The following is a 21,046-nucleotide window of genomic DNA, read 5'->3' as shown; positions in this document are numbered from 1 at the left end:
CACTTAAAGCAGAATGGCATGTCCTTCATGTAAAATGGATAATAAAGCTGTTCAACAGAAATTTGAAATACAAAAAACAAGAACAAAATGAATATTTACATTTATTAAAAAGACTTAAGAAAGTAAACTTATTTGTTATTCATAAAAACATGAACCAGAACCTGTCGGCCTTGATCAGGATTATAAGCAAAAAGACTAACGTTACCTTGTTCTCGGAAGAGAGGGCTAGGATATCTAGTTTGCCCTTCTGGTCGGAAGCTGGAGTGGGATTTTCAGAGGAAGACACTCTCCTCTGAAGCTCAGCGTTCTGTGCTTGCAGTTCTTTAACATAGTCGAGGAGTTCACTGACCTGAGGCAAAGAATAAAAAGCATCACTAACTGCAGTAACATTCTGACCACCAAATAGATTCATTTAAATAATTTGAATAAATCTACAAGCTTTTTAAGATGAATAAGCAGACTAGCTACCATTATATAGCTAACTTAGAGAATATACAACTGTCACAGTGGAATTAGTCAGGATATTCTTTCCTACAAATGCCCTCACTCCTTTTTAAATATCAAAAACGTTCTAGTACCTTCAACCTTTCCTTTGAAGAACATGCTGGGAGCTCCCCAAGCAGGAATTTCACCTACCTTTCGTCTCAGTTCTGGCAGGGAGAGATTGTTCAGATCCCCGTCCAGACCTTCTCCCAGACATATGCTCATGTAAGAGGTCTGGTCAGCAATGCAGCTGGTGGAATCAACTTGAAAATGAAATGATGAAAAAAAGGCTATAACATTTCAGCATTGTGTTACTTAAAATAAATAAAATATATCATATACGTGACATCCACAACAGAATCCAACTCACAGGTGTCATTTGTGCCCCCCACTCCCCCCCCTCGGCTCTGGATTTCTCCGAGCCGGGCCTGCAGCGAGGCGTTCCATCGGTGGGCATCCTCCAGCTGATGTCTCATGGCCTCCAGTTCCTTTGGATCCACTAGGTTGCTCTGAGACTCGCTCCCTGCAAACAGACACACAGATTAGCGATCAACCTGCCACCTCTCATTAGCAATCAATCTGCTCACCTAAATTCACACACACAAATGCAGAAAAATAATTCCATCTTAGTCAACCCCACACTATAATCACTAGGGAACTCCTTATTGGCGAGATATAAATATCAGCCCATCTGAAATTGAGGTCACACCTGTATCTGAACAACACCGCATCCTCCCCAAATCTATTACCTTATAAGTCAAGGAATCGGTACATGTTGTCATATAACTGGATATGTAAACAGACAAACTATTGTGGTGTGAAGAACACAGATCATTTGTCAATACAAACACATGATTTATATTGTTCCATTCCATTGCCTGGCTTCTTCACTTTATTAGCAGTTTTGGTTTTAGCTCCTATATCCTATAGGTATAATGAGTGCTTTGGACAGTGATGGTTAAACATATCTACATAAAAAGGTGTATCAATTATTTTAAAAATAATTAATAGGAAATGTATTACTAGCCTTCCTTTCTACCTTAACATTATCAGATGTGGGACAGTTGTTTAGTTAGTTTTCACAGGACATGCTTAAACATTGTTATTGGAAGCTAATGATATGCTTTTAGTAAATAATTTTGTATACTAAGGACTAATGATGTGCTTTGAGTAAATAATTTTGTATACATAAAGGCCTTTTATATTTTCTGGATTTATTTCCCCTAGAGATGTTATTGTAATTTGTTTTTGGCCTAAGTTCCTCCAAGAACACTCCCAACTGCCACTCACATGCTGAATTAAAAAGCTAACAGATGTAGGCTGAAGGATTAACTGTGATTAGCAGCTTGGATTTACTATTGTCTTGCTTAAGAGATGTTTCCTAAAAATGTTATTTCTGTACACTCCAATCAATCAGTGAGGAATTACCAGCATTTCTGGGATTAGCATAAGTAAATCATTAGAATTGCAGATGAGCACACAACACCCTTTATGGGACATTTTATTCAACTACTCACTAAATTAGGAAAATAACATTGAAACATGGACAGATAGGCTGAATACTTTACAGAAACACATTAATAAGCCTATGAGCTTCTTTATATACCCATTTTTAAGATCAGTATTTCTGAATTAATCTTCAAGCAGTTTTGTTTTCTAACGAGCAGTTTTATGAGAACTGTGGTATTGACAATTAAAAGAATGCATGACCCATCGCTTTAAGGGGTAACCGGTATAATAAGAAACAAAGGAAGTAAATGCCAAGGGTTATTGATGAGCTACAGGAGCAAAAAGCAATGATCTGCGAAAGAGCCACAAATACACATGCACAGCATTTTATTTCCCTTCCATCCACATGCACAGCTTCATACACGTGCAAAAACGCGAAGAGAAAGTGCACACACAAAAACAAACCATATTTACAGCTCTCTGTAAATATCAGAAAACTTATTAAGACGATAAAGGAAGAATGCTGGATGCAGACTAATAGGCTTTTTTGTCCTTCCTTGGTTGAGAATGGAATTAAGTTCTGTCGAAACCCGTGAAGGTTACAGTTATAAAAGGTACAGCTTTAAGACCTCAGACACTACATTTAATATAAATACACATGAAAGCCAAGGATGAGCATGAAAGCAAACATGACAACACACACAAGACAATGCTAGAATGCATACATGACAGACAAAAATGGCTGACAAAGGAAACTGATCGAATGCAGTGCAGGTGTTAGTACAGGCATTTATGAAGGAATTACACAAAATCCAAGTATTATGGTGATTGTAAATGGCAGTGTTGACAGATTTATGTACAGTGAAGAAAAAGAACAAACGTACAGCACAGTTCCATGATTAGGGCACACAGACGAGACAAAATTGACATGCATTGCTCTATTGGAACAGAGAAATAAAATATTTATATATAGACTAAAAACTGTATCAGTGTTCCGCTGTCATTTAATAAGGGCCTCTAATTCTGTTCATACCACAGCAAGTAAACCTTGAATCTGTAGCCCATTTGGTGCAAAATCAGCTAAAGACATTTTGATCCATCTTAACACAATTAACCTGAACAAAATGGGCATAGAAATACATAGTTAGCTGCCTCTTTGGTAAACTGATCAACCATGTAGAAGAGTAGGTCTCTTCCAGTGTGTAAATGTGTTCCTGAAAGTGCTCTGAACTATAAGCCTCTTTAAGGGCTAGGATGCAGTGTGGGACTCTCAATATTAGTGCCATCTTTCCTCTCTATTCGGTTCATATTGCAAAGGGTCCCTGGACTATATGAGCCATGCCGCTGTTCCAGATTAAACCCATGCCTCCCGGTCTACCGCACCTTCTCTTCTCTTGGCCCGCTGGATCTCCTTCTCCAGATCCTTGCGGAGGTCTTCGTTGCTCTTGATGCCCTCTTCCAACTGTTGTCTCAGCAGCTGCACAGCTGTCAGCTCCAGCTGTAAGTTATGGAGGCGCTGGGCGCTGCACAACAGCAGGGCAAAGATACACGTAAAAGTGAGCAGCACTGTACAGGGCGGCTTGTATTTGAAACTGAAAGATCCATATTACCGTCTTCTGTATATAATAACACAGGTGCAGACACGTACCTCTCAGGCTCTTTGACAGTCCTCACCAGGCTGGAGTACAGCTGCTGCTCCGACTTCAGGGCCCTGCTCAGCTCCTCATGTTCAGACAGCGCCGCCTGCAGGGAGGGCAGTACCTGCGACACAGACAATGGTTTTAAATCACCCATCCTCTCCTAGTAGCACACAACACAACTACTCCATTAACTTCTGTGTGTCTAGTAAGGGACAACAATTCTCTGTAGATTAATGAATGTATTTTTTTACTTTCTTGATTAAAAGGCTCTTACAAAATGGGTATTTCTTCTACATTTGTGTTTATACTCTGGTGCAATAATCACATTTAAGCAACTAGTTTTTACTCATAACAGACCTGTCAGGCAGATTCATTTAATTTTTTCTTGAGTTTTGGGGTTTTGGCAGAGCGACAACACTGTGTTTGCAGGACTGTGCTTTATGAACATGGGCCCCAGCGTGGGCTGTACCTCCTGCTGGCTGTTTCCTCCAATGATGGTCCTCTCTCTCTGAGGGATGCCAGGGATCTGCCTGTCCTCCTGGAGTTGAGCTCGCTGAGACTGGGGCTCCAGCAGTTTACTGTCCACTGGCTTGCCCAATCGGTTATGCAAATCCTTCAGTTAAAAAAAACAAAAAAAAAAGGACTTGAACATTTCCAACAGTGTGGGCAAGAGAGGGAGAGCATTCATAAAGGCTTGCACTCAGGAGCTCTGTGTATTACCTATTCTAAAACATCTTGAGGAATGAATAATTTCATGACACGCTACAGCAGTGGTAAGGCTATGATCAGTGTACCACTGTAAATACAAATGTATGTAATTTCCACAGTGCGATGAAGTTGGATATATTCTCTAAACATTGTTTCTCGTGGGGAATACCCTGACCTGACAAACACTTTCTCTCATCTATGCACATATGTCTTACACTGCTCAGTGATATACCCATAAGAGGAACAAAGTTAATCTTATGGTTAACTAAATCAGGGCTAACTTTACTGCCACGATTGCTGGAAAGCTCTGTGTGGAAAACAAACCCCAACAATTAGGTTTGTTTGAAGAGCAATGGGAAGCTTAACCTCATTAATCCAGCCAGTGCTTGAAGGGCTACCTGGTGTAAACTTGGGTGAGTTTAAGCATCTCCGCTCAAGATCTCTATATTCAGCAGACAGATTTTTCAGATTTGCATAATAATTACAGATCATGTCATCACCTCCTGACCTTAAAGATACAAATCTAGTATTCAAGCTATTGTGTGTAAGAAAAGAAAAAGATGGGAAGATACAATCATAAACTTTGCAGGTGTGACATGGAGAAGACTGAAACAAGTGGAAGGAGGCTTTTATCCAGCAGTGGATCAATATGAGCTGAAAGTGATGATATTTAGATAGACAGATATAATGTGGAAGGCACTGTTTCTAGTTTTGTTTACCAAAATTATGTCATCCTTCACATCCAAGGTGGTGGTCAGGGACTCGACATGTGCTGCCTGAGCCTCGTTGCGGTTCTCGAGATCCGCCAACAAAGACCGCAGCTCTGCCACCTCAATCTGCGGGAGAAATTAGCTGCATTTTTGCATGGATCAAAATAAACTGAACTGCTGTTTCATTACTGAGGCACAACCAGCCAAGATGAAACTGACAAAAATGACAACTGAATTTGTGCAAATAAATACATACCCTTAGGTCATTCTCTTTCTTTAAGGCCTTGTTTAGGGCCTCTGTTTTTTGGGCCAGCTCTTTCTTTAAGGTAACACCTGATTTTTTAATAATAGGAATTTTTCCAGCGCTTCCCTCATTGTTCTTCATTGTGAGCTCAGCTACGAAAGTAAAAAAACAAACAGAAAAAACACTATTGTTTATTTATTCAAATACGCCTTGTCCTTTTCTACAGAGGTCGGTCATATAGACAAATCAAACAGTTGTTTGCTAAACAAAAGCACATTGTGAAGACTGCAGCTCACAACACGAAGACAAGCAAGAATGCAGTATTAAAAGACTATGAATCAGTACTCTTAATGAGAGTATACTGATTGACGCTAATGGTTAACCATTTAGCTGTATGGAATACAAACAGACATGTTTCAACACTTGCCCTTCCCCAGTAAGCCGGTACTACATGGTAGGGTTCAACTGGGATAGTAATTTATGACTGGAGTCTGGGGAAGAGATTTAAATTTAATGAGGGCCTCAATATGGAAATATTCAAATACAACATTCAAAACTATTAATTCAATTGGTAGGTTTTTATTTCCACATGTGCAAGTGATAACTTTCATTGGCTAGGACTCATGTTCCATGACAACAGGTATCCACAGTGCTCACCCTCCGTCTCATGCAGGCGTTCCTGCAAAACCTGCACAGTCTGTCTGAGCTCCAGGACCTGAGGCCCCACGTTCTCCCTGAGGTTCAGCTGCGCCAGGAACTTATCCCGCTCTTGTCCGCTCTCCACCAGTTTCTGATTATAGTTAGAATAACCAAAAATGTAAATTATTAACATCACAACAGCAATTAAGCATCTGAGGCTGGTAGGATAAACATGAGTTGTATTGTAGCATGACAAGAATTTGAACAAGTTACATGAATAACAGCAATGCCGACAGCATTTAGTTCCTGTAATAGATCAAAGTGTACACAAAATGTGATAGTAAGGGAAAACAAATAGTTAACTTTTTATATAGTTGGGGAAATGTGTGAAACATTCCACCTATTGAGAAATAACCAGAAGTGCGTGAGGCAGCCAGTTCAATCCATATTATTGGTTCGGTTGGCTTATGACTCGGAATATGACATTTCCCTTTAACTGCACACAAATGTGTCTGCAATGTTGTGTGGATCAAACTGAACGAATAAGATTTGGACGCCGGCATAAAACCCAAGGGGAAGTCTGAAACTCACATTTATGATGGTGTCCTTCTCCGTCAATAAGACCTTGAGCTCGGCCGTTTCCAGGTACTTCTCCTGCGTGGCGACAGAGCTCTGCTTCTCCGCATGCTGGAGCTCGTGCTCCTTTTCAGTCAGCTGCCGCCTCAGCTCCTGAATCTCCAGACTGCGGTCAGACAGCGTGCGGTTGTAGCGCTCCGCAGACTCCTTTAATTAAAAACAAAAACAGTCAAGGAAGCCAACACTCAGCACACAAGAGATTTATTTTTAATGTACAAACAAGCAGAGGGTCACGTAGAGTCAATGGTGACGAAATTAGTTTCTTTACTTGAATCAGCTGATCCTTGCTGCTGATGGTGGCCAAGAGGCCCTCCACTGCGCTCTCGTTCTCCAACACCAGACGCTCTTTGTCCTTCATGGCCTCAGCCAGCATAGCCTCGGCCACTTTCAACCGCTGGCTCAGCTGCTCCGCCAGGTCCTTGGCATTGCTCTTGGTCTGGCTCAGCAATGTGTTCGCCATCTCCTGAACCACAACCGTGAAGAGAGTGTATGAGACGGGGTTGGAAGGTCGGAGTGGTCTCTATTTGCAAGACCACAAAGACATCTTGCTAGAACATCTGAGCTCTGCAAACCATGGTCAACATCTGCAACTCAATATATGCTTATGCTATTGGGAGTTAAGTGGTGTTTGACAGTAACTGACTGTCCAGGATTAAGCTCCCATTTTCTGCACAAAGAGACAGGCCATCCATTTTGTCAGTATAAAACTTTTGAGAAACACCTTCTACTGTGATTGTTAAGAAGAGAAAAAAAACATTATCTCAGGTAAAACTGAATTTAACTCAAAAAGTTAAACAGATGTATTAGGCTTAAATCTAAATCAAAAGGCCGTGCTTGTGCATCAGTTAATGTAACTGGTTTAGCCCAGATGAGGGTAAACAGAGTTGAAACCATTAAATATTTCAATTTCTGATGCAATGCCTGAAGCTGCCACAAATCTGTTCAATTTGTTCAGCTTTCATATAGATTTGAACTAGTGCCACAGTTTAAATCAAATTACATGAATTATAAATGTAATTTTAAATTGCCTTGTGTATGCTGGGAAAATATGAATGGGAAAATATCCTCACTCTAGTTAGGATCGTTTCAGAATACACTGCATTAATGTGTGCGGCGTCTGGATGGCATACCTCCAAGTCCTTGGTCTTGTTAGCGAGAGACTGCTGGAGCTGAGAGATGATGGAGTCTTTCTCCCGCAATGCACGGGCCCAGTTCTCCTCCTGCTCCTCCTTCGCTCTCTTGAGGTTTTTATAAGTGTTTGCCAAATGCTGCAGCTCTGTGTCTCTCTCTTTTATGACCGCATCGAGACTCTAAGACAAAATAAGAAAATACTTCATAAACCGTGCATTGCCCACCTGGCAGAACTGCTTTCTTATGTGCAGGATTCTCTGATTCAGACAGGTTGGGGAGTAGTTTTGCAGCAGAGCAGAATCGAAGCCCTGACCCCAGCGTTACCAGCACACACGACTCCAGCCCCAGATTTGAATTCACTTCCCAGTTAAAATAGACTGGGATACCTACATTGATGGTTTCCTCGTTGTGAGTAAGGAGATTGCTCAGCCTCTCCAGGTCCCGCTCCATCTCACGCAAGGACAGGTGCAGCTGCCGAATCTCGTTGTCTTTTTCCTCGAGGGCAGCAAATTTCTCATCCATAGCTTCCTATAAATAAATTATTAAAAAAATATTAAAAAGTAAAAATAAAACCTATGAAACAATGTTGAAACACAGTTGCAAAATGCTTAATAAAAAAAACTAACCAGACATCTTGTTATTTTACCAGAAGGAACTCTTCACATACCACTTTCTGAACCAATTTTATTTTTCAATGTACCTCACAAGAAACAAAATATTGATCTCAGGTTGACAATACTGTGGTGTCCATCAAAATGGCTTAAGTTCCTTCATGTGGAGATGCATAATTACAGATGAAGATGGCATTTCCCTGTACTTATTTACAAGAGTTACCTCAAGTGCTTTTTCCTTTTCTCTCAGCCTCTCTCGCAGCTTTGCCAGCAGAGCTTCCCTTCCATCGGGGCTCCGACTTGTCTCCTGATCAGTTTCCTTGTTCATGTACTCCTGACAAAACCATATAGGCCTTTACAACTTATCACTGTTCCCACTTCAATACTGCACAATCTCACACAAACAATACAAAATTAGATCAAGATTGAGGTTTCAAAGCAATGCTCTTGCTCACCTGCAGCAGCTGGTCTTTCTCATTCAGACTGCTGGAGAGGCGTTTGATGGTGAGCTCCAGGCTCTGGGCTTTCTGCTTGCTCTCACTTAACATCAATTGGATCTGCTGCTCGAAGGCGTGCTCCTTCTCAGCCATCTCGCCATTGGCCTTCTTCAGCTGGTTCTGCAGATCCTGCTGGCGAGAGCATTCAAGAGATCATGAACACAGAAAGGAGTGTTTACCAGCATCTTAGACGTGCAGAGCAGTTTACGTTCAAACAAAATCCTCCTCTGGCACTTCTCAGCCAAACATGTTGCAAAAAAGGAAGCCTTGCATTGGGCAGAATTGCCAGCAAAGAAATCAGACATTTACAGGAGTCAATCCTCGATAAGCTTCCTTGCATAGATATGCTGGCCAAAGACTAATCAAACTGTAGCATTTACTATACAGTTCACAAGAAAAGAAAACAGAAGAAGTTTATGCTGTGCCTGGAATTATAGGCTTAATAAAACCAGGGCTTCCACACAGCTGCAGAACCATGGCAAAAAGCCAAAAGGAACACTGTCTCAGACACTAACATTAATGGCCTTGTCCCCCTTTTTCTTCTGTCGTTGCAGATCCTCCAGCTCTTTCTCCATCTGCTCTCTGGCCTGCTGTAGGTCAGAGAGCTCCTGGTCACGTCGGCCCAGCGCCCTCTGCAGTCTCTGGTTCTCCGTCAGCTTGGCATGCTGATCGGCCAGGAGCTCTGCCAGCTCGCCCTCCTTCTCGGTCAGCAGACTCTGAAACTCCTCGGCCCCCTGGGGAACACATTGCATACGTTATACCAAATTCAGGTCCACAATCATAGTTTTGAAGCATATTGTGACAAACATTAGTTTATTTCTATTGATCATCTTGTAACAAACGATCATTTGAGACAAAGAAAACAAACAAACAAAAAAAAGACCTCACACAGTGCAGGATCAAATTTTCAGTCAAGCCAAAACTGTATCCTACTAAGTCTTCGAGCACTTTTGGCTTTTTCTTACTTGGTATTTTTGGATCTGTGCCTTATGAGTCGCCTCCCTCGCCTTCGATAAGGCCTCATCCCGGTCTTCGATCTCGTGGCACAGCTCCTCGATCTATTAGACAGAAGTAGAAATGGAAAGGAATATTATACCCAGTCAGAAGACCACAATGTTAACTCTAGAGTGGATTTGTATTACAAGAACAATGGATGCCTAAAGATAATTACATTGAAACTGCATTAGAATTCCTTTTTTTTTTTTACACTACCTCTTTCTTTGAATACTGCGTGTAGTTATTCTGGTGGTATTTCACACTGGGATATAATCATCTCAAGCGATGCTCTATGCCAATCCAAAATACACAACATCAAGAACGTAGAAAACTGCTTTGCAAAAATGTATATTTTTAACCATCATGACTCACCTCCTTATCTTTCTCTTTCAGCGCGAGACTAAAGCCTTGGATAGTCTTGTCTCGTTTCAGGCTGTTTCTTTTCTCAAAGCCCAGCTCATTTTCCTTCTCTTCCAGTCTATTACTGAGAGTCTGAAAAGAAAATAAGCAACATGGGAAAAAAAAAAAAACAATTAGACATGACTTTCTGTATTCTAGCAAAGTGCATGGACTGGAAAGAAAAACAACTTACTGATGCTCTTGCACATGACAATATAAATGTAAGGCTTAAAATATCATACCTTATTTTCCTCATCCAGCTCTTCCAATCTCTTCCTCAGACCATCTATTACCCCCATTGTATTGCTCAGCTCTTCAGTCAGGTGCTTGGCAGCTACTTCCAATTTGGACACCTCATTCTGTTTATCAACAACACTCTAAACAAATACAAATATTAATTTAAAAAAAATGTATGCATTTAAAAATAAGTAAAGCATACTTAAATCCTCCATTAACTGGAGAGCTCAAATGCTTTTGACTTATTAAAAATCATACAAATTTAACACTCCTCTGTTATTAAAGCTTTCAAACATTCATGCTTGAAAGCAACGGATCTTCCTTACCAGACACTACATTTATTTTTCTTATCACAATCATCTTTTCCTTGCACTTACTCTGAGAAAACCCCCATCAAATGAGATCTGTAAACATGGCCATGGCAATCCCTATCCTTTCCTTGCTTGTTTGAAAACCAATACAACCACATTACCTCAGCTTTCACCGGCATGTACTCATCATTAAAATCTTCCGTAAGATCTTGTAAAGATTGCCAGTTATCGGACTCCAGTTTCTTTTTAATGCTCTGAGCGTAACTGCAACCCGATGCCGGGCGTCTGAAGGCGTACTTTAACAGAACCGGGATCTTGCTTTTCGGTAATATTAAGAGGGGCTTATGCGGAATGCTCCGGAGTATCTTCAGCACCTCACGGATCAAAGGCGCATGAGCAAAAGAGCTGCCATACGAGTCCTTTCTTCTTGATCTACCCCTGAACGGAAGACTGGGCTCATGCCCATCTCCACCACTTGCTTTCCGAGGAGAAATGCAGAGTAACGTGGAGGAGGCAGAGAGGGAATAGGGTTCCATGCGGTCTGGGGACACAGACCTGAGGGAAACCGAGCGACTGCGATATAGACCAGGTGTGCTACACCTCCTGTGGACCAAGTCAAGGTACATGCTTTGGGAGCGACTACGCCTGGACTGGATATAGGGATTTATCAAAGAGCCATCGCCGCCTGACCTCCTGAGAGGAGGAGGGGATGCAGTGTTGCAGTCCGGCACACAGTCTTGCAGCGTGTCATTATTCAGACATCTTCTCATGCGACTTCCTGCTGAGGTTGAATCTTTCGCCTGAGACTCCGAGATGATGTTCCCTTGGCAGATCTCAGTGTCGCAGGATCCCTCTTCGGGAATGCCACAGTCATAGGTCACTGGGACACATGTGGGCGCCTCAACTGGAAGACACTCTCTTTCTGTCTTAGCAAATTGGGGGTTGCGTCGGTAGTACATGTGGTGGATGCACTGGGTCAAGTTGTCCTTCTCGGCAAGCAGCTTCTGCACCTTGGCGTCACAGGCTCCCTGCAGCTGGCCAATGACCACGTCAAAACTGACCACCTTCTCAAGCATGAAGACGCACTTGCTGCACAGAAACTCTCCCCTGCCATCACGGGTCAGTGGTGTCCCCAACACGTAAGACAGGATCACCTGCAGGTTCCTCTTCCCCGAGGAGCTGAAAATCCAGCGGCACTGATTTCCTTGCAGCTTACTGCCACACACCCGACACGGATCCCTCATCGTCCAGCTACAGCTTGCAAATGATCCTCTTTCAAAAAAAACGTCAGCAGACCAGTGACACTTCTTGTTGCACTACAGTGAAAAGTCTAGCCATAGGTTTAGATCCTGCCGCCTACAACACAGCATAAAAACTAAAGATTCTTGCAGTGCGTAAGCCTAGAACAAAATCCTGTAATCCACGTTCATTCCCCGGAGCATACAATCACACCAAATCCTTTAAGGTAAATATGATCTGAACTTCCACAAATGTTTCTCTCTTCCCTTGACTACAGACAAAAAAAATAAACACCCCAAGTCAAACCTCGAGAGGGTCAAGTTATCTCCTTGTATTCCTTAGTATGACCAAAGAAATAGGAACAATTTATCCAGTATATAGCGGTTCGTCATTGCGCAAGCCGTCCTGTATTAGCCGCCACCTTGGCTGTCCTAATCAAATCTGATTTAAAGTCACAAGCACGTCTGCAATTGCTGCCACCAGCTGTCCACGGTAAGCATCAAGAGGCAGGAAAGAAAAAAAACAAATTCCTTGACGAGCTTTTACACACAGAATCTGCATCCGGGTCATACCAAAACAAACAAAAAAAAGCCATGGGAAACTTAAGTACTTGACTCACAAATAAATGCACAGTTCAAGTGGCCTTTCAAATTGAACTATAATCTGCTATGCAGGCTCTTAATACATGGCGGAAATGCACATTTTACTAATCTCTTTTGAGCACATCTGCCTGACTAGGGCAAAACCACTTCCTGTTCCTGAACAAAAAATAACCGCTTTGTCTGTAACATGCTTTACTTCTGAATTTACAGATTAATGGCACATAAAAAAAAAACTATCTACATTAGTAAAGAATAAAATCATTCATGCCAAATCTGATTTGCCCCCCGATGTGTATTCTGTACTTCAGAAAGGTGCATTAAAGAGTGGATTTATTTTCCATTGAAAATAAAAATTAGTTGCTTCGAATTTCCTCTTACAGTTCACAGTCCAAACGTTAATTAGGAAAAGTGCAAGGGATTAGATTAAGATTAGCAGATCTAACAAGCGCGGATTGTAGCAAAATTGATTTAAACTTCTGCCACCTACAGAGTTAACAGATCTTTGAATTAATTCCATTAAAAAAGCATCTCTTTTCAAGTTTGTAAAATGTGGATCTGCAAATAATAGTTTTGTTGCTGATTTGAGGAACGAGCCTTCAAATGTCACACATTTTAAATATATTGCACAGAAAATACCCTTCACTGGGCTCCCATTTTCCAGGATGATTTTCTGACTAAAGGACTGTCTGTTCATATAGCCCCTCAAGCCCTGTTCTGCTTCCTGTTGAGTGCACACATGCATTATACGGGAGAGCAGATATTGAGAATCAGATCAGCTTTAACAATGACTAAAAGGAGCATGTTCTTAGTCTTTATGTATACCAACAAATAAGCAAAATACAGTAAAATGCAAAAAAACTAAACACAAAATACCTAATTTCTGTACTACTGAGCAAAACACTATCAGTCAAACAGCACAATCCTATTGGTTACATTTACAAACGTTTAAAATAATTTCCATTCTTGAAATTGCATGCAAATTAATCGCCAGATATCCTTCTTAGCTTTTATCTAAATCGTCTGTGTTTTCAGAAGGCCACGATTTATTTTTTAACTGCACTGATTGTTGGGGAGAAATACAAACGGAAAAAAAATGCATCATTTTAAATGACGCATGGAGTAGGAAGTAGGAAGATTCAAGCCCTGAAGGCACATTATTGACACTACAAAACACAAAAAGGTCTCCTGTACAGAACACATTCCACACAAGTAAGCAAAGAAAGAGCGCATAGGAGAGAATTGTCAAAAACAAAACCCGGGTATGAACAAGAAAATGTATCTTACATTAAATTTCAAAACACTTTTCCTGGAAAATAAACTACTTCAGAGGAACCCTACATTATACTTATAAATACAGGACTTTGAATGGATTTATTAATTATTTTATGTTTTTTACCCCCACTAAGACAAATAAATAAATGTATAGTAGGATGTTCATGCTAAGGTCTGAAAAAATGAAAGGAACTGCAATGCTTTATGGTATTTACTCTGCAATTTGAAATTAGTTTATATTCAAGAAAGAACACAAACGTAAATAGAGAAAACATACCTGCATTTCTCTTTTATATCTGTCCTTTTCATTTCCTAGTTCGTTTCTTAGAGCCTTGAAAGGGACAAACACACAAAAATTAAACACTGCCTTCATTTATTCAAGTACATTTCAAACATCGTGGAACAGATCCAAAACTTAAATATTTAAGTGCTGGAAAGATTCAAATTAGTCTCATTCAAAACATGATTGGTCAAAGACAACTGGCTTGAATACAGGGACTAATACAAAACAGCCTCCCGAATTAAACATTTGTGTTCATGTCACATGAGAGACAAAGTGCGATGTGATGCATGTTGCATGCATGTGTGATGTTTATGCATGTACCCCAAGGATTGTGCATGACCAGGGCTGATGACTCTTACCTCGATCTCTCCATCTTTCCTGTGCTGCGCTGCAGAGAGCTCAGCGATCTGTTCGGCCCTGAGCTTATGTGGGCTGCCCTTCGAGAACTCTGCATCTTTGTGGAGCTGCTCTATAAGAGCATCCTTATTCTTCAAGGAAAGACTCAGTTGTTGTATAACTCTGTAGAAAAATTAAAATAGTTAGAGCTGTCTCACATATCAAAAGCATTCTAGTCATAACTATTGCTGGGGAAAAAAACAACAACAACATATAAAAGGTCTATAAAACTAGCCAAACATACCTTTCCTTTTCTTCTAAGCAGTTTTGTAAATCCTGACTAGGGGCAGATTCAAAGGGTCCAGCAATGCTTAAGGCAAACAGTTGTTTTTCCATGTCCATATTGCGAACTTTTTCTTGTTCGGCAATGGCAGCCATTTTGTCTGCATCTTCTTGGGCAGCTTTAAGATTCTGACAACAAGGGCACAAAATAGACCGTATGCTTCATTATATTCCACCATATGGTGACTGTGACAAGAAAATAAAAATCAAATATAGATTTAATTTAAGGACATTCCTAACTTCAAAAGCCAAGAGCAACAGCTTTTCCATAATAATCACTCAAGCTTAATTCTTCAACAGCAGCTGGTACCCAAAATTATTAATTAATAAGCACCTCTTCCAGATGTTCGATCTTTTTGCCAAAGAAATCCTTGAGTTGTTCCACCTCCCTTTTGGCTTGTTCTTTCACACGGCGTGTTTCTCCAACACTAGTCCCAGCCAAGCTTTCAACAGCTTTCCTGTGACACATGATGTATATGTTAGCAAAGGAAATTTTGGCATCACATCAGAAATATTGGATTAGTCTTTACCCAGTGCCCAGTGCTCGAGGGCCCCTATCCAAAAGGTTTCATAAGTAATCTTTAATCATCAGTTTCTAAACACCTGGAACAATTTCAATGTGATCAATTAAGCAGGTAAAAAATGACTATGTAGAGATCTGGTGTCAAGAAAATAAACTACCCTTTTCAGCCCTCAGTGACCAGAGTTCCCTTAATTGAACAAGGTATTTCCCTAATTGATCAATAACTTCCAATTTAGGGTGACAGACAAAACATACTGGATAGGGGCTCTCCAGGACCGTGTTTGGGCACCACTGCTCTAAGGTGAAGCCTACAACAACATATAAACCCAAACCAACCAAGGCTGAAAAGTTCCTGTAACGGGTTAACCTGGAAACACACCAGGCAAAGGGAGTCACAGATTCAATTCAGTGCTTAGGTTTCTCTCATTTTAGAAAGACCATCAGAGTTGCAACGTTAACTTTAACTACACCCGTTTAATTCAAAAACAAATTCAACTCCATTTCATCACTTTTATTCAGTGGAATTTCCAGACAAGGAAAATTAAGTGAAAGCGTAACTGTTCATCACAACCCCTACATTGAGTCACACTACTGAGTGGCCTGTGTCTAAGCTCAATGAAAGGACCCCTTTTCGAAAACAGAAGTTCTTCAGTCGGCTAGGACACACACATCTGGACACTTACGAGGCAGTGACCAGCAGAGCCTGCTTCTCTTGTAGCTCATGCTTCAGACTCTCCACCTCCACTTTCAGCTCGATATTCTGAGGAAGAATAGAACAAAAACCATGTGAAGGATAACAACAACTTGAAGACAAAAAAATAAACATCAATGGCTTCTTAATGTTGAATACAGCATGTGAGTTCAAGTAGGCCAGGTATTAAATGTCAGTCTGTGCTCTGTGAGACTATATTGGTAAGGCTGTAAGGCATTCTCAACAGGTCATACTAAGGTCATGATGTTGCCAAATTAAGGCTATTTTAAATAACCAAGAAGTAAACAGACTATGGATTAATCTACTTAAGCACATACGAGCAGAGGCAGACAAATAAAAAGAGAGCTGTAATTTGTAGAGATTAAAAGGCTGAGAAGGTAGAGAATAGATACGTTTCTTTTTTGAACAACTACATGCATAATATTGTATCTGAAGGTGAAGTTCCAGTGCATAAAATAGTAGTGGTAGATTGTCAGAGAGCCTTTCACCATATGAAAGAACAAACATATGTGTAAAGAGACCCTGAAAGATATAACTCACCGTCCTGTAGATATCTTCACTGGAGTCGTCAAACTTTTGTTGCATCCGCTCTTCCAGAAAATAAATACGTAGCTTAAGGTTGAAATTTTCTTTCTTCAGATCAGTGATTTGCTGAAAGAAACCAACAATATTGTCATACTTGGCCGATAAGACAATTCTAGCATCTGAGGCAAGAAATATGTAGCAAAATAACTACATCTGAATCAATAAATGTAACATTACACAGTTCTGCACTTTTGAGAACAAAACTCCTTTTGTCTTTTATGGTCATTACCCTGCAGGATAATAATATAGGCCTAAACTCTCTAATTTAGATGGTTCAGAGGAGGCCCAATTTGGGGGGGTGGGGTGGGTTGGGGACACATGCTTAAATGAAATGGATTTTCAACTGTTAGAAATAAAACTTTTTACAATGTGTGAATTACAATACAAAATATAGGATAATGAAGGTAAACTAAAAACTCAACTTTTCAGCAATCTGTTTAAAATGCCTTTTCACTAAATATAGCATGGCATTTGGCCCATGGCAACATGTTTTCCAAGCATTTTCTAACCAAACAAACATATACATGAAAAAAATAAGACCAAAATTCAGGTGAGCAATGAGCAAACAAATACAATTTAACACACAACAAAAAAGATGAAGGCCTATACAGAACTCTCACTAAATATAGCAAATTCTGTTATGCCTTGCAGAGAAGACTGACTTTCATTATTTCAATACTACACTCAAAATCATTCCCTCAAGAAACATCCCCAGCCTGGTTTCTGACATTACCATGGAGCACAGAGCCATGCGCTGGGGGAGGGGGAGGTCAGTAGAATGTGCATTATTGTGCTGGGGGCACTCTTTCAACATCAGCTGACAGAATAGTGTGTCTACATTTCCTCAGTATTTCACTTTCTCCATCTACAGAAAACTCACAGTGAAGACACAGGCAGCATCACCATATGAAAACCTACCCAGACATTTAAACCACCAAATCAAATACGTAGGCTATTAAGTGCTTTATATTCTAGCATTGTTGTCACATAACTCAAGACTATTTGATACGAATACAAAAAAAATGATAATTTGCTTGTATCACTTTAAAGTAAACTAGGAATTCAGTCATTTAAATAAGGAGTGTCAATAAAGGCATTATTTACTGGTATGGTGGTACACGATTTCTATCATGCATAAGCTGTCCTTAGAGAACTTAGTGAAGTTCTTTGTAAGACCTGAATGACCTGAAATCACTAATAACGGAAATAAATCAGTGTCAGGAGACATTTTTAAAACCTACTGATATGCCAAAATGTGTTCGATCAACTGTTGACATAACTAAAATTGTGGGGGTGTTAAAATCATATTAATACAGGCAGCTAAAAATACCACACAGTCTGAAAACACTGCCAGTGGTTAGTGAATTTGTTTCTCATGGCATGAAGCCAGTCTCCTAGTAGGAATGCTGAGGTCAATCTATTCAGGGTGACGCTTTCATATGGGCTTGACAACATTCAGGTTTTCCATTTTGTCTTTTGCAAAGAAAAAATAAATGTAAAAATGTGTTTAGGTCTAACAATAAGTTGGAGGGCAATTAAGTATCACAATGCAGACTTGGTCAGGTTTCATTACACTTGCAAATTACATGCAAGTAAGAATACAATCAACTAGGCCCAAGGAGGGACAACCACTGGACTGAATTCAAACCTGTCATTCACAATTAACAATGAATTATCTTTATTTGGCTAACATAGGTCAAGGCACAACAGTCTTGAACTATCACCCTACTAAACGTGTGAGACCTTCATACTGGACCATAAGATCAATGATATTTGAAGAGTGAAATACTTCAAAATGGAAGCAGAGTCCAATGCAGAACACAAACCTCCAGCTACAGCACATGATAAGTATAATTCTGGGTACAATGTCAGCTCAGGACTGATAACTGATCATTAAATGCGAAACATTGCACAGCACAGAGTGGTTTAAGACAAAACACAAAACTTTAAAAACACAGAAACTACAGAACATACATTTCAATACAATACTTGGATAGTACATGGCAGAACTTAGAAGAGACTGATTAAATACTAAAAACTGAAAGTGTTTAACTTACATTTTCATAGTCTTTCATGGTCCAAGCCTTGGCTGGAGACATTTTCTCTTCTGGAAGTGTGGAAACTGAAAATGAAAGTAGGATTATCATCAAATGATGATTATTATAATATATATATATATATATATATATATATATATATATATATATATATATATATATATAATTAATAACCAATTCTAAAAATACTTTTAGTGAAAATAATAGTGATACAACATGTTTGATTATGATTAGTAAGAAGATACAGCAATCTGCAGTATGTTCATAGACAATGAAAATAAATTGTATAGTAATATCGAAATAAATGTTATTCATTTCTGTATCAAAGGCAAATTCATTTTGGAAAAATACATTAGATTTATTATATGTATCACAAACAGCCAAATTTGAATATTAATCATCATTAAGCATGGAAAAAATACTATTCAAAATATTTGAATGAACTAATCATTAAATCAATAAAAATCAATAATCAATAGATGGTCTACACCATTTAAGCCCCAACAAAAGTCTGAACCACAAGTCTAGTCAACACTAACATTTGAATGTAGGCCCTTACAGATCTAGACCCAATTTCATAAAATCAGTACAAACACAATCCAAACCTTAATGACAGAAGTCTAAGGTTACTCAAAATGTAACACAAGCATGATGACCAACCTTACTTTTAGTGCAAAATGTAACTCAACTAATCAAAATAATACATTATAACGAACCCACGCTATTTAAAACCCATCTGCATCTCCAATTAAAATCTTCAGACAGGGATAACAATTCATAAAGCTAAAACAGATATCATGTTTAGATTATTTATTCTGAACTGTGATACAGGTCTGCTTATTATAGCTGAGATGCTTAGCATGTCAGTGTATAGATGCTGTCGGAGAGCGACTGAAATAAATCAATTCTGACACTACCGTATACAGCAGCGCCTCTCGATATGCAGTACATGGCTAAACCTCACAAATGCCCTGGCTAATGAAAAAACAGCAATAACCATAGCAATTAGGCCAGTTTTCAGTGAAAATAGTAAAACACAGCTTTTGCTTGATATCTGTGGTTAGACTCACTCTCTGCTGTGTGCCGGATTCCTGAACCCCGAGGAGACCTGCTGTACTTTCATAGAGCATGTATTCTGCATTATAAATTAATCTGACCCCACCTGACCCCTCCCCCACAGGCCCTTGACAGCTTAATTTGATGGCTGTACCTGGCACGTGGTCCAGCGTGTATTCACCGTCTTCAACAGCTGCCATGTCAGGGAGCCTGGACAGGTTGGTGCTAAAAGAATGAAAAAGGGCAGCTTAAGAAACAAATGCTAACATGCCACACTTTCTTTTACAAGTTTTGCTTTTCCACAGACACACATGGTACCTTTACAATAACAGACACATGGCACTCTTCATAAAAATAAAACAAAAATACATAATATACATCAATACACATCAGTGTATTTTTAACAATAGTATTACTTTATGCAAATCTAATCTTAGGTAAGTGATGATGACACATTAGGAGATCACTTGATACACCTTACTAAGCAGATGCCTGCCTCACATATGGCCAGAGATTGAATTTCTGCCATATTCTCCACATAAAACTTTGTATTTAAATAGCCAGACAGATGGCAAATGAATGTTACAGGCATGTTAAAAAGACAATTTTTAGATACTAAAAAGTCGAATAAACAAGAGTGTTTTCACATATAAAGCTTAGGTGAGGATTTCAAATGCCAGATGTAAACATGCAATATGAAACAGACTGATTAATGATTTTAATCGATTTTAAATATATTGTTAAAATATTTAAAAGTACACTATTGTGTACACGTGTGTATTAATTGCCAATTGATTGAATTAAAAATGCCCTTATTTTTTTTGTGAACTGCAGTTTGGGTATAGTCTACTTCCATTTCCTGTAAATGCTTCAGTAGTAATTGTCATTCATTATAACATGAAAATAAAAGAAATCCACTGCTACACCCCCGAGTGTATCATTACCAATCCAAATAGATAAGCTTTTCAAATGCGTTGCCATCCACTGCTTCTTATCACTACATTAATTATGTTTTACTGCTAGATCAGCAAGTAAGGACTATTTAAAAAAAAATAAAGTTGGCGTTTACCCATCGCGTAAGGTTTCAGACTCAAGTAATGCACACCTAACCTATCAATTACATCTCGGATTACTCTAACTACCTGGATGACCTGGCCAAAACACGTGCTTTAGGATGCATTTATTTATTTATGCATTAGTAGGCAAAGAAGGTGTCGAGAAAACAAAGGACACACGCACGACGTCATTTTAAAGATCTAAAACGAGAAATACAAAGGCGTCAGAGCAATTCAAAATCGTTATTGAAAGAGCTGACGTTCATCACATCCCAGGTTAAATAAATACCCCA

General features: G+C 39.5%; 2 protein-coding genes across 7 annotated transcripts in view; both read right to left on the bottom strand.

Moving 5' to 3' along the window:
• The window catches only part of cdk5rap2 (CDK5 regulatory subunit associated protein 2), a 38,137-nt gene that overhangs the window by 15,947 nt on the left and 1,144 nt on the right, over positions 1 to 21,046 (bottom strand). For 4 of the 6 annotated variants that reach the window (XM_066713063.1, XM_066713065.1, XM_066713067.1 and 1 more), the window contains exons 2-28: positions 19,853 to 19,923; positions 18,643 to 18,707; positions 16,541 to 16,651; positions 15,972 to 16,048; positions 15,100 to 15,223; positions 14,728 to 14,894; positions 14,447 to 14,606; positions 14,082 to 14,135; positions 10,386 to 10,520; positions 10,117 to 10,236; positions 9,714 to 9,806; positions 9,264 to 9,482; positions 8,707 to 8,880; positions 8,475 to 8,585; positions 8,031 to 8,168; positions 7,640 to 7,819; positions 6,778 to 6,972; positions 6,465 to 6,656; positions 5,892 to 6,024; positions 5,247 to 5,386; positions 5,000 to 5,116; positions 4,042 to 4,185; positions 3,581 to 3,693; positions 3,316 to 3,455; positions 854 to 1,006; positions 637 to 746; positions 206 to 349 (exon numbers count right to left, since the gene is read on the bottom strand). In XM_066713063.1, the coding sequence (XP_066569160.1) occupies positions 206 to 349; positions 637 to 746; positions 854 to 1,006; positions 3,316 to 3,455; positions 3,581 to 3,693; positions 4,042 to 4,185; positions 5,000 to 5,116; positions 5,247 to 5,386; positions 5,892 to 6,024; positions 6,465 to 6,656; positions 6,778 to 6,972; positions 7,640 to 7,819; positions 8,031 to 8,168; positions 8,475 to 8,585; positions 8,707 to 8,880; positions 9,264 to 9,482; positions 9,714 to 9,806; positions 10,117 to 10,236; positions 10,386 to 10,520; positions 14,082 to 14,135; positions 14,447 to 14,606; positions 14,728 to 14,894; positions 15,100 to 15,223; positions 15,972 to 16,048; positions 16,541 to 16,651; positions 18,643 to 18,707; positions 19,853 to 19,923 (3,580 nt within the window). The remainder of the gene's footprint in view (positions 1 to 205; positions 350 to 636; positions 747 to 853; positions 1,007 to 3,315; positions 3,456 to 3,580; positions 3,694 to 4,041; positions 4,186 to 4,999; positions 5,117 to 5,246; positions 5,387 to 5,891; positions 6,025 to 6,464; positions 6,657 to 6,777; positions 6,973 to 7,639; positions 7,820 to 8,030; positions 8,169 to 8,474; positions 8,586 to 8,706; positions 8,881 to 9,263; positions 9,483 to 9,713; positions 9,807 to 10,116; positions 10,237 to 10,385; positions 10,521 to 14,081; positions 14,136 to 14,446; positions 14,607 to 14,727; positions 14,895 to 15,099; positions 15,224 to 15,971; positions 16,049 to 16,540; positions 16,652 to 18,642; positions 18,708 to 19,852; positions 19,924 to 21,046) is intronic. The other 2 variants (XM_066713064.1, XM_066713068.1) reach the window with 1 other exon arrangement.
• LOC136758569 (uncharacterized) lies at positions 10,661 to 12,372 on the bottom strand. The gene has a single exon (XM_066713071.1). The coding sequence runs from the start codon at positions 11,933 to 11,935 to the stop codon at positions 10,754 to 10,756; it is 1,182 nt and encodes a 393-aa protein (XP_066569168.1). The 5' UTR covers positions 11,936 to 12,372; the 3' UTR covers positions 10,661 to 10,753.

This window comes from Amia ocellicauda, chromosome 9, assembly GCF_036373705.1.
Source record: "Amia ocellicauda isolate fAmiCal2 chromosome 9, fAmiCal2.hap1, whole genome shotgun sequence".
Taxonomy (NCBI): Eukaryota; Metazoa; Chordata; class Actinopteri; order Amiiformes; family Amiidae; genus Amia; species Amia ocellicauda.
This window is presented reverse-complemented; position numbering and strand designations above follow the sequence as displayed.